The sequence below is a fragment of the Condylura cristata genome, unplaced genomic scaffold, assembly GCF_000260355.1.
Source record: "Condylura cristata isolate star-nosed mole 26May11 unplaced genomic scaffold, ConCri1.0 scaffold00022, whole genome shotgun sequence".
NCBI classification, from domain to species: Eukaryota; Metazoa; Chordata; class Mammalia; order Eulipotyphla; family Talpidae; genus Condylura; species Condylura cristata.
The window spans coordinates 20,922,265-20,935,773 of NW_004567123.1; the positions used below are offsets into that span (position 1 = coordinate 20,922,265).

Sequence of the window (13,509 nt, forward strand, 5' to 3'; positions counted from 1 at the left end):
CTCCTCTCAGCCACAGCTGGAAGGAATGTCAGCAGGCCCCGACAGCTTCTTGGCCCCTAACTGGTAGGTGAAACTGAGATGTCCTCTTTCCAGTGCTCCAAAGCCAACTGTCACTGTTTATTCTGGACTCTGGAAAGGTTATGCCACATCACTCCCTATTTGCTGTACCGTCTCCTGAAGTCTGTACTGTGATGGTGCCTCATGGGAGGGAGGATGTGCTGCTGTGTCGGGCAGGCGCGTGGCTGCTCTCAAGCAAGGCTGCATGGACTCCGTAAACCGCTGCCCGACCGTGCCACTCCCCTGTTTAAAGTCTCTCAACAGCTTCCTTCTGTTCTCATTTGTGCAAGGCCCAAGCCTTCCCTGGCCTCTTGGGCTCTCTGGTGACCACCACAGGCCACCTCGGCAGCCGCCAAGCCATGCTTGCTCTTGTTTTACAGGCTGTGGCCATGCCGGCATTTTCGCAGGGCCTTGTTCGTGCCAGTCCCATCCATGGGGTGCGTGGGCACATGTTTTGCTGCCAGGGAGGTTCCCCTCGTCACCTGGGCCACTCCTGCTCATCCTTCAGCCCCCACTTCAGAGACGCTTTCCTGGACACGACTGCCTCTTCCTACTTACTGTTCACTTGTTATGTGCAGTTGCTAACTGCTGGGGGAGTGGCAAGGAAGAGGGCAGAAGGGCTCTGCCCGCATGGAGTTGAAGTGCCAATAAGAAAAAAGAATCTGAAAAAAACAATAAACATGCCACACTGTCAGGTGGTGATGGATGCTAAGAAGCAAAGCCAAACAAGGTGAGCAGAGTGAGGGAGAGCTGCTATCTCAGTCCAGTCACCAGGGAGAGGCGCCTGAGGGACAGAGGACACTCCCTTCAGGACCAGAAACCTGAAGACAACGGGGCGCCTGTGAGGATGTAAGGCAGAGGCGTGAGTGCAAAGGTCCTTGTGCAGGGAACAGCAGGCACTGCAGAGCCTGGGGCCGAGGACTAGAAAGTGTGGGCAGATGAAGCTGGGAGGTGAGAGGCAGCAGGACCCAGAGCCCTTTGCAAAAGACTTCAGGTAAGTCTGGGTAGGAGCAGCTGGTGCCGGGGCCTACGGGCACTCTGTGTGTGCCCCGACAGCCGGCTCCACACAGCGTAGCGCTGTCGGTAGTGCAGACAGCATGGGGAGGGCCTCTGGGCTGGGGCTCGTGTGCGCAGTGGTCAGAACTAGAGCTGCACGCTGAGAGCGAGCGCAGGGAGGGCAACTCCTGGGGCGTTTGGCTGGGCAGCAAGTGAACTGGACGCTGCTGTGTGCCCTGGGGGCTAGGGCGGAGCAAGGATTCCCTCTAGGCGGGCTTCTGTGCTTGCCTGGTACCACGGCCCCTGAGGAGGACTGTTGGGTCCCATTCAGCTGTGTGATCACTTGGTTGGTGGCTGCCGCCACCTCTCAGGAAGGCGCTCCTTGAGGCAGGAGGCAGGGGCGGGCCAGCGGCTTTTCTCACTGCGGTGTCCCGACCCAGCACGGGGCCTGGCGCACAGCAGGCGCTCAGGAAGCCTCTGTAGCAGGACTGACTGGATGAGCACCTCAGAGTCCATGTGTGCTGTGGAGATGAGATGCGGGCATGTGGGAAACATCGCTCTCTGGCTGCCCTCTGAGTTTCTGGCTGCTCTGACCTCGAGGCATGCACAGTGCAGCAAATTCCACTTTCCTCTGCGCCAGCCTGCCAGAGCCACGCTGGCGTTGGAGGCACTTGGAGCAGGAGTTCAGTCTTGAGGGCCTGCATCTGGACCTTACTCGAGGCTTCGAAGCCTTACCCTGTTTTAATGGTCTATTCTACTCCAATTCCTCCCTTTACTTATTTTTCTTACGCTGTTAGATTTAATTTCTATCAGCTGCCTCAAAGCATCTGTTTTAAATGAACTGGGAGAAAGTAAATTTTATGGGTTGGAGAAATGTGACCACTCCAGTGCCCCTCCAGGAGGAGGAGAAAGGGGTTCAGTAAGAGCCACTGTTAAGCAAACCCACCAAGCAGCTGGTGTCTGGGAGGATCTGGGGGTGTTGTCCAGGCAGCTGCCTTTCAGAAATCTCAGCATGGGACTGTGGGAATGGGGAGAGGCACTCCACATCCTCTGGCACAAGGCAGGCTGGGGTTTACCTGCCTGGAGAGGATAAGCTGCGCAAAAGGCATCCAGTGACTTAAAAGTGTTCACTCCCTCTGCTGTCAGAAACTCCTTGCTGGAGAATCTAGCCTAAGGAAAGAACCCAAAATACTAAAAAAGTTAGGCAGTCTGGAGCAAGGGCCTGTGGATTGCCGGCAGTAGCACAGCCAACAGAGGCAAGGGGCCAGGAGCACATGAGCCCCCGGGAGATCTCAAAGGCAAGGGGACAGGAAGGCAGGAGGGGGCTGGCCACTGCACACGGCTCTACTGTGGAAACTGACTCCCACGCCACACACACAACTCTCCCATGGCAGAGCGTTTATGAGGAGACATACACACCTAAGGACATAAATCAAATGCATTAGAGCAGGCACCTCTGGTGGAAAAGGAAATGAAGGCTGGAATGGAGATGGGCATTAGTGAGGAGGAGCAAGGACGAGGGCTTGGCACAGACCAATGATGATATGCTTGGAACGAATGCACCTGACAGGTAAATTCAATTTTTCACCTGAGGTCCAGCATAAACAAACCAACGGTGACTAAAGTTATTTGGAGCACTCTTCTTGAAGAGTAAAACCCAGAATGGCCGATTTGCATAAGGTTGTTACAAGTATCTGACCAGGGAGTGATGGAAACAGTAAAAACTGTTTTTGACTCACTCAGACTGATAAAAATAAAGAGTTGTAATGTTACCCATGGCAGGTGGGAGTACAGGGAGGCCGGCCACTGCAGCTGTCAGAGGAAACGTGTGCCACAGTCTCTCGCTGGCCTAGCGCAGACCTCACTGAGAACTAGGGCTGACTGCACCACATCCCTAACTCAGAGCCACAGCAGCTCCTAGGAAAAGCACAGATTTCACTACCTGACACAAACATATCTCCATGGTAAGCAATGATGTTTGACTCGTTTTTGTTTTTAGAATTCAACTTAAACAAACGTCTGCTAAAGAGAAACTACATTGGGGGGAGGACATTTGTATCTTCCCTTAGTTGGAAACATTCTTAACTAAGTGCATATATTTTTAAAATGTAAACTAAAACTCATCCTTGAAGAGTTTTCAACCATCAGGACAAAAGTGCTAGTGACATGCTATTAATAAAACAAAAGGACACAACACTGCAGTTACCATGATTAAAATTATGTTAAAAATATGCTTATTAGTAGCCTGAAAGAAGATATGCCAAAATGTTCATAGTGATTCTCTCTGCACTTTTCCCTTTCTTGGTATTCTTCCTTTAAGTTTTCTCCATATCCTACCTTCCCAATCAGAAAACAATACCTGTTATATTAAAAAAAAAAGAGGTCTGAGGAGAGTTTGCAGTAACATGAGAAAATGCCGATGACGTTAATGTGGAGTGGAGAAGCAGCTAGAGACAGGCGCCACGTGGCCACAGGGACCATGCACGGGAGAAGAGCGAAGGACACACCTCCAGAGGGGATCTGTGACTGTCTCTGGTGGTGGGGTTTTGGATGACTGCTGTTTTTCCCTTTTTACTTTTCTGTGTTTTCCAGGTTTTCAACACTGAGCCTGTGTAACTTTTATTGGGAAAATAAACCTCGATAAATTAAAAAAAAAAAAGCAATTAGTATGGTAGAGGTATGTCTGAAACACAAGCTATCCCCAGCCCGAAATAAATGGAACGATGAGACCAAACTGGTATCAAGAAAATAAAACAAAAAGCTACCCGAGAAATGAAGAGCAGTGGGAAGGAGTTCCAAACACCAATGGTGCTTGTTTCTGGGGAAGGGACCCGAGGTCAAGTATTATTTTCCCCGTTCTATATTTTCGGTAAATGGACATGCATGTCTCCTGTGATGAGAAAAAGAAAAGAAAGTCATTTAAACCGAACGACACACGGGTGGCAAAGGGCTTACCTTGAAAAAGAGGTAGAGCCCCAGGAGCGTGCAGCTGGCGATGATGGGGAACCGGGCCGCGTCCCGGCTGGTGATGGTCTCGGGCATGTCGGAGGGGCTCTGGAAGAGAACGGGGCACTGCGTGAGCAGGGTGTGGTTTCGGTTGCAAGGGCGGGTTCTGATGGGAACCTGATGCCCCCAGAGCTCCTTCACCTCCCCACACTCTAGCGCTCAGGCTTTCGTGCAGGGAGTTCCCAGCCAGTTGACGCCTCCCCAACCTAGCACAAAAGGCTCTGCCCCGGCCCTGTTGCCACTGAGGAGATTCCCTAGACGGGGCAGTCCAGGGGGTGAGGGCCAGGGCAGAGGCAGTGATAGCACCGTAATAATGGAAAGAAAACCCCCGAAAAACTGGACAGCAGGCAGCCTGAGGCGTCATGACAACTATCTGCAATTTTCCATGGATTAGCTAAGAGATGAGCAGGGTTACTTCTACTCAGCGAATAGTGAGTGGAAATAATCCCACAATAACAAACTGACAATGGCTGAAACTACTCGTGGGAGGATACCAACGACAAGGAGAAGTACACTTGACACAATTCAAGCTTCAGAAATTTAACTGGGGGCAAAACCTTAATTGGGAAAATTGAATCTGGTAAGAATAAAACCACAATTAAATTTGCAATGGCAGATGTTATGGCTGGCATGAATGTGATCAGGGTAAAGAGCGGATGGGGGATAAATATTTATACAGAAAAAACTGAATGCAATCAAAAATAATTTCAGTATTATAAATATGGAAAAAGTTGGAACTGGAGTAACAGTGCAACATAGGGATAAAATCAGCTTCACAGAATTCACGCCAAATTATTTCTAACGAAAATCTATCAATAGTCATGTTTCTGGTTCAGATTTATATTAAAACACAGAGTCAAAAGTTTTCACGATTATAATGCTCTCCAGGGCCTCTGGTAAGCAAAAGCTTCAGTCTTCACAACAAATGTCACCACCATAAAGTCTTTCCAGATGTCCTCAGTGGGAAAGCCTGTTTTCCCACTGCAGACCCACTATTCAATAACACCATCATTGCCGATCCCAGCAATGCCAGATCAGCCTTCTGCTCAGCCAAAGTGAAATTCTGTCCACAAGAGCCGCGGGCTCCTCAGTGCCTGGGCTCCACCTCCCCTAAGGCCACCCCACAAATGAGGCACAGCTCCTCTAGATGAGGGGCCCTGTTTGCAGCAGTCTCACCAGTGTTCTGGGCTTGCGGAGCCTCTGAAAAACCAAGTGGCCCTCCCTGGTGGCGCAGCAGGTTAAAGCACAGCAGTAAGAGGCTAAAGCCACTTCAGTGTGAGACCTCTCCTGACCGGCCCGCTGCTCCCCTCAGCAGTGTACTTGTCAGTCGGCCTGTTCTGCTCCCCACTCTCTAGTGACTCCTCTCACCGCCCTTGCTCCTCTGGCCTGTACCCCAGTTCTGTATGCACAAATAAATAAATCTTAATTAAAAAAACAACAACTGGACAACTCATGCTAAGGGGGCGGCTGCCTGCCCAGGATGTGAAAATCGTACAGAACTATGATCCTACATGGGCGGTGACTACCAGGGAGAGGTGAGCATAGCCCTTAACCTGAAATTCCAGGCGGCTGGCCTAGCTACCCTGTACCAGGAGTGCAGAAATAAACGAGACAGCTCCCCCTGACTTGAAGAGTTCCAGGCAAGTAGGTCAAGACCTTGAGGTGTAAACAGAACATCCCAGAACAGTGTGACACACACACAAACTGGTGTGTTACGTGGCTTAGCCATGTTTCCATGGCTGAGGGGGGGTCCAAAGGGCCTGGTCTGACTCCTGGCTCCACTTCTTCCCAGTTGTGGGACTTTGGGAAAGTTACGCTCTTACAGAGCCTCAATTTCTTCAACCATAAATCCTGAGTTGTCAGGATTCTCTGTTTTGCATTGGTAGTACTTACATGTTGTGCCTCAGAGCACTTCACCCCAGTTGTATAAACTGTTTGTATTAGCATTAAGTACGAGGGGATGGTGAGGAAGCAGGACAGAACTCCTACAGCGAAGCAGGAGAGTGTCAGAGGCAGCTTGAGCAGAAGCCACTCAAACAAGGCTCTGAAGGTCAAGCACAGGGCCTGGCTCATAGGAGGGGTCAGACAGACACCGGGTTGAGCAGCAGCTGGCCAGGCGGTGGACAGGGGGTGGCAGCACACACGTGAACCTGCACGCTGCGTTCACCTACTGCCAGGGTTATGGCTCATTTCTACATGCTCTTTTCAGCCTCACTTCCTGTGGTGGGAAGAGGCCTGATACTATTTGATGACAAACCAAGGCTGGACAGATGCCCCACCCTACAGAGTGATTTGATTTCCTCTGCAAGTGACTGTTATAAATACCCCATGCTGCAATGTTGAGTCAGATGGGGGAGATTGGAAATCTGACTGCCAAGAGCAGTGATAAGAATAACACCGACTGAGAGCTCTACATGCTTTGCACGAATCCTCAAAAAGCCCCCATGAAGCAGGTGCTTTTAATAGCGCCACTTTACAGATGAGGAAACTGAGGCTCAGAGAGGTGATAACAACTTGCTTAAGGACATCAGCTGGAATGTGGCAGAACCAGGACTCAAACCGAGGCAGGCTGGTTCCAGAGACCACACTTGGCCACTCTGCCCTAGATGACCTCTACCTTTCCTGTCTGGAAATTTCTGCTGGAAGGTTATGACAAGATGCTCAAGGAACCTGTAACCTTTCTGAGGAATAGAATCCTATAGGCAACCAGAGAGTCAAACCTCACATGCAATTACAAAATATTAAAAGTTGTTAGGAATCTCTACAAAGTTAATTTAGATTTTTAAAATCAGATGCTTTTAGACAAACCCCATAGCTTCTGAAATACAAAATATAATGGGTGGGGGGGAGGGGATGCGTGGTGACACAAATAGCAGAAATAAATTTAGCTTCTAGTACCATTCTGGATATTCCGTTATCAGGGTGGAAGCAAAAGTGGTGACGGAAGACAGGCCCAGCCCCAGGCACTGGCTCAGCCGGAGCTCTGGGGTGTAACTTCCAGGGCATGCCCTAGAAATGATCTAAATCTGCAGACTATCCTGCCATTCTGTCGCTCCACCTGACCATCCTAGGGTCTCCTCTCCTACCACCACATTCACTCACTCCCCTCACCACCACTCTGCTTCCTGCTCTGATCCTCCGGCTCCACTGCAGTCAGGTGCACAACCACCCATCTCCTGTCCCTTCCTGCTCAACACCTACGCTGCCAGAGGCAGGCAGTATCTAAACCAGCTCACAAACCTCTGAGGAATGGACCTCTTAAGTAGCCATTCAACAGAAATGGTGCTCACTGCTGGCGGGAGTGGACGCCGACAGTCTCTGGTGGGTAGGTGGGAAACCCCGTCTAAGTCAAACATGCCAAATTCAAGGAATCTATCCTTGATGTAAATGTGAAAGAGCAAAGATTAACTTTGGCATGGTATGTAACAGCCAAAGATGGATGCGCCTGAACGGTGAGTGGCGGTCTCTAAAGCAGGGGCTCTCACTCTCGAGCATGATCAGAACCAACAGGCTTGTGAACGGACACTGCCAGGGCCACCTCGAGCTACTGACTCAGATTCTGCGTTCCCACCAAGTTCCCAGGTGGAGCTGATGCAGCTGCTCCAGGCCCGACACGCTGAGAACCACGGCTCTAAGCAAACTGGAGGGCAGAGTTGGGGCACCACACAGTTGTCAAGATGGCCGCTCCAGGGCTGACATATTTGATGTCCTATACACACACACACACACACACACACACACACACACACACACACACACACACACACAGAGTCAGTGAACCCAGCAAGGTGCAAATACACAATAAAATATAATGTTACATCAATAATGAGGGGAAGCAAATTTATTTACCTGTGAAGGCCTAGAATTTCTTTGAATGGATAACTAAGAAATACCCGGTTTTGTTCCACAGGCCTGTTATGCAGCCTCCTCACCATAAAACATGCATGGCAGGTCTACAAGCACCGACATAAGTAAATGACCAAGACAGGCCCTGGTGGTGCAATGGTTTACAGTGCAGCACTGAGAAGCTGGCCGGGCCACGTCCTGAGAGCTCGATCCCCGCCCTGGAGGTGACCCACATGGTGCAGCAGCTCCCCTCAGCAGTGTACTTCATCGAGCTGCCTGTCCTGCTCCCCACTCTGTCTCTGGTGAATCCTCTCACCGCCCCTGCACCTCTGGCCTGTACCCCAGTTCTGTATGCAGGCTTTTCTTAGGTCAAAAATAAATCTTTAAAAAAGAAAGAAAAAGTAAAAGAAAATGACCAAGACACATTGTTGAAGAAAAAAAAATCAAGTTGCAGTCATACGTACTATGTAACCCCATTAAAAACATGTACATGATGTACACACAGGCATATTCATGTTTCTATATATACAGAAAATGTTCTGGAAAGTTACAGACTAAACAGACAATGTAATTACTTCTAATGACTAGTACATTGAGGATCTTGCTTTTACTTCAGCATTGCTTGAGTTTTTTCCACAGTGCAAGTGTGTAATAATTTTGAAACTATGAAGGTGAATCATTGTTTTCAGGATTTTATATCTCAGGAAGGCCCTCTGCTGGGCTCACATCACACTACTCACTGCCTGACCACACCCTGGGGCCCCGAGTTTCCCTCTTCCCCTTCTGCCTACTGGACTCTCACCTGTCCACAGACAACTACTGCCTCCTCCGGTGGCACAGCTTGGCAGGAGCCCACCCCACTTCTCCCTGACTGAGCTATCATGGCAGAGTGTGACCTGGCGCCCTTGGGACCCAGTTCAGGGCTGCCACAGAACAGAGGCATGACAAGTTGACTGAGGGGCTCCTCTAACCTACAGCTCAAGGACCTCTGAAGCCATCCGATGGTGCATGCTGGGATTTACCCTCTGCTGGCAATGCAGGCCTCTAACAGGATAGCACTGCTGGAAGACTGTTTCCCTGAAGGCTGCTTCTCCCGGACCTGCTCCTGGACAGTCCACCTTCTCCTGTCACCATTTCACAGCCCGACTTGCCTGTTAGGACAGTGTGGCCCCACATGCCTTCTCTCAGCTGGCTTTGGGGGGTCTGACACTAGCAGGAAAACAAAACTGCAGGGCTCCCCCACCAACTCCTCTTGCCTCGCCAAATGAACAGGGAACATGACCAGGACAGAAGAAGGCTTTTCTTAGGTCAAAATGTCACTTGTGTCACTTGTGTGACTCTACAGCTGTGTCAAGGAGATAGAGCCTGCTGCCCAGGGTTAGAGACACTTGGTTCCATCCCTGATCAACAGAGTGATCTTGAGAAGTTATTCCTGCAGCCCTCGGTATTTTCTCTTCATATAATGGGAGAGTAATTAAACTCATCCTGCCTGTTGCACTCAGTGGCTGTGAGAATCACAGAGGGTAAAGGTATTAGAAACTTCTGAATTTCCTGGCTCTAGGTGGTGGGAAGCTGCTAAGGGGGTCTGCTCCATGCAGTCTTCTAGCCTTGGCCTGCAGGTGCTTGGCCGGGGTACTTAGATGCTACCATGGGGCGAAAGCTCTGCCCGTATCTCTGCTCCGGCCACACCAGACCTTCCTCCATCTCTGAACTGTTGGCACCCCTGGTTTCTTCTGTTGTTTCTTGAGGAGATGCTACGTCAAGGCTCAGGCCCTACGCCAGCACTAAGCCTTCTCCCTGCCACATGTGCGCTCCCTCTATCGTAGAAAGCCCTCCAGCACTCCAATCAAAGAGCTGGTTATTTCCCCTCATCCAGTCTCCCAAACTCTTAGGGGACAGGGTTCTGACTCACTTTGCAGCATCCCCTCACCAGAGACAACAGTGGAGGTTCAGGAAATTTTGTTGCCTGGAAGGTGTTTTCTGAAGGGGTCAGTGATCTGCAGGTGGAAAGCACCAAGGTGAATTACTCAGTTTGGGGAACCCCTCAGATAAACTGACAGTCTTACACCATGCCGCCCTTCTCCTCCTTTGTCCTGATGTATCTCAGAGCTTCTCCCTGCACTAAGTGATAACCCAAAGGGCATGGTAGGGAGGCTTAAGGTTAACTGATTTCTGTTTAGCAGAGGCAGAGTAGAAAGGCCAATGGAGGTCACGCGAGTGCTGCATGACCACTCCCCTATGTGTCTGACCAGAGATCCAGCAGCGGATTCTCTAATTTTGGGGAAGGGGGTACTGCAAGCTTCAGTCACTGCTCAAGTTGGTTAATGTTTTGAGAACCTGGGCTGGGGCAGTTTCAAAAGTGGCAGCTGCTCTGTGGGCTTGCCCTCTTTGGGTAAGACTGCTTCCTCTTGGGTTCAACATCAGGTTTGGCTGGGGGAGGAGCAGCCGGGAGCCTGGTCTGAGAGGGTGCCGAAAGTGAGAAGTCATTGTACAAAGGAGAGGAGGGCGTCGGCGGAAAGGAAGGCAGGAGGCAGCAGCTCAGTTAGTGGGTAGATAGGTCCAAATTGGTGGAAGGGGGCAGGGGGGTAAAAGTTTCTATGTGGTCAGGTGAGGATCTGGGGTGGAAACAAGGTCTGGGTTTGGCCTAGGGCAGGTGCAAAGCTGGCTGGTAGCAAGAGAGAAGAAACCAGCAAAACTAGGGTTCTATCTTTGGCTAAAAAGAGAGGCACCAGGGTGCCAGGTTTAAGGACTGGGTGACTGGGATGGTTCCAGAAAATGATAAAAGAAACTGGGGTCTGTTCCTGGGCTAATTTTTTTTTTGAGGGAGGGTCAAGGACCTGATTTGGGGGTTTTGGGAAGGTATATATGGGTCACAGATTCCAGTTAAGTAGGTGTCAACCTATGGATGGGCCTGGATGCTAGAATTTGCCCTGGAGTTGGTGAGGCAGGTTTCCTTACTGAAGGATGACAGGCAATGTAACGTTCAGGAGTTCTCAGGACCAGTGTTCCATCAGGTTCAAAACGGGGTTGATCAGAGCCCCAGGTGAAATGCTAACTGCCCCAAATGGGATGGGGTGACTGTCCCGGAAGGGGTGGTTGGGTCCAGCTGGCTCAGAACAGTGAGGGTCCGAATCTCTGCGTGAGGGCTGAATGACCCACGAGTGGCATGCCGCACAGACAGGGGATAAAGTGTTAGAGGCCGAGTAGGGGTAGAAACCAATCCCTGTTTAGGAGGGTAGCACCGGTTGGCCGGTCGGTGCCCAGGCACCTAAGCCCAGGGATGTGGGGAAGAAGTGGTGATGAATGCTGGGAAGGGTCAGTGTCCGGAAAGAGCAGGTGTCCGTCCGTTTAGGGCGGAGGGGTCAGCGTCAGCCGCGTCTCGGGTGGCAGGTGCTGAGCGCTGGGTTTTGCCGCTAACCCTACCTTGCCGCGGGCGCAGCGCACTGAGCGCAGGGCGCCGAAGAAGATGGGCAGCAGCGCCATGAGCAGGAGGCTGCCGTAGGCCAGTGCGATGCCCTCGGGCGTGGATGGCGGCCGCGTCGTGCCGTTGGCTGCGCCACTCGCCTCCGCGCTGCCGTTATGCGGATCGCTGAGGGCCGAATCCATGGCGGGGCTGTGCTCGGGGTCTGACTCCAGCTCCGGCCGCTGCAGCACAGACGTACAGAGGAAGTCGGGCGCTGCGGGGAAAGCCACGTTCCCCTAAGGAAACAGGAAGTGACGTGCCTCCCTCGCCGGCCCGCGCCGCTCGCGCGTTCACGTACCCCCGCCCGCACGCCCTCTAGCGGTAGCTTGGGACGGTGTCCCGGGAGGCTGGTTGCTAAGCAACTAGGAGCGGTGGGAAAGGAGCGATGGGAAAGGAACGCTGGAACTCTGAGGTCCTCAGTCATCTGTCCCGGAGGGCCAGAGGACCCCAGACGACCTCCTCAATCCCAGGCTAGCCCACTGTCCACAGATTCTCATCCTAATAACTAAGATTTTGTTTACTCATGCATGTTATTCTCCCATATCCAATCCTCCCTTCTCTCCTGATATATCTGAGTATCTCATTGCATACCTGGCACTGATTTAGGTTCTGGAGATACTGAGGCGAACCATGCAGGCGTATAAAACTAGGTGGTCTGGTACAGACTGACAGGTGGTGTGGTGGGGTTGGAGAACGGAGTTCCTGGTGACCAGAGACCAGGGCAAGGAATCAGACCATCAGTTTGACTAGAGTTGTTTGCCTCCTTTTGCTAGGTATTGTACTAAAGGAGGAGTTTGTGTTTACAGAGGAGGGAACTGAATCTCTTAGAAGTAAACTAGCCACCTCAGCAGTAGAAGAGGATGTCTATAGGACCCCAAAGGCTGTGCTCTTTCCAACATTCCAACATTCCAGCTGCAGAGGCTAAGGAGTTTGGATCAGAGTAGCTAAGTTGTGGGCAGATGGCATACAGTTTCAGGCTCTGTTTTTTCAGTATGCTGGGTGTGACTTAAGTAGATGGGGAAGCGTGTCTGATGAATTCCTCCGTCAATAGTTCAAACCCCAGGATTTTCCAGAAACTGGCTCTTAGGACTCCGAGCCTTCACATCTGAGAGCAAGCTGGCACTTGGAGACATTCCTGCTTCCGCTGGGTGGAGCACTTAACTCAGTTTGTCTCAGGGCAGACTGGCCATCTTCTTTTACACCCAAAGTGAGACATTGTGAAAAGGACCCAGTGAGGGGGAGACCCAAGTTCAGAAAGCTCCTGCAAGGCTTTTGGAGGGTCAGATTTCTGGTTTTAAACTGACCTGTCCTGATATTCTCCAGAGACTGGGATGAGATTATCTGAGTGTGGGGGCCCTAAGCTCTATGGGGTGAAGCCTCTTTTATAGGGTAACTTTCCAGAAGTGATCTGAACTAAGGACCTGTTTAGGGTGTGAGGTCATTACATGACCCAATATGTATTCCAGAGAAAGATATGACTCCCTTCCCTTTTTATTTTTACTGGATTCAGTCATTGGGAATGAATTTCAGCTCTTTCCAATCTTTAACCTACATCTGCTCACCCAAATGTACATAGACACTATTAAATACTTAAATAAGGGCCTCCCTGGTGGCACAAGGGGTTAAGTCCCAGCTCTCTCAAGCTATTGGCAGCCACTGCAGCACAGGTTCAATCCCTGCCCAGGGAGCTGACCCACATGGCACAGCAGACTTCTCCTGACCCGCCCGCTGCTCCCCTCAGCAGTGTATTTCAGTTCATCTGCCTGTTCTGCTCTCCACTCTGTCTCTAATCAATCCTCTTACCTCCCGAACCTCTGGCCTACACCCTAGTTCTTCTACACAAGAATACAAAATTTAAGAAGAGAATGGGTGGGAAAGAAAGCTGTGAACATGTTTACTGTTCTTATAAACTGCCGAGGCAGAATTAAATATTTGTGTTCAATCAATATTTGTATACGAGTGGATTCATTTTTTACTCCCTCTACCTAGACTTCTCTTTCTCACCCCACCACCCTGGTTAAACCTGCTGTCCCCTTTAGTCTTTCAGGGCCAGTCAAATTGGATTGCCTCAGTACCTCATGGAGCGGCTGTGTCTCTAGCAGGGCCACAGGGGTTTTTCTAAAAGGAAAGAAATATGGAGG

General features: G+C 50.8%; 1 protein-coding gene across 5 annotated transcripts in view; it reads right to left on the reverse strand.

Moving 5' to 3' along the window:
- The window catches only part of HM13 (histocompatibility (minor) 13), a 30,676-nt gene extending 19,026 nt beyond the window's left edge, over window positions 1–11,650 (reverse strand). For all 5 annotated transcript variants that reach the window (XR_001145705.1, XM_004687314.2, XM_004687312.2 and 2 more), the window contains exons 1-2: window positions 11,329–11,650; window positions 4,009–4,107 (exon numbers count right to left, since the gene is read on the reverse strand). Coding sequence is in view for 4 of the 5 variants with exons in the window: in XM_004687314.2 (XP_004687371.1) it covers window positions 4,009–4,107; window positions 11,329–11,511 (282 nt within the window). In the remaining variant the exon portion in view is untranslated. The remainder of the gene's footprint in view (window positions 1–4,008; window positions 4,108–11,328) is intronic.
- Window positions 11,651–13,509: the final 1,859 nt, after the last annotated feature.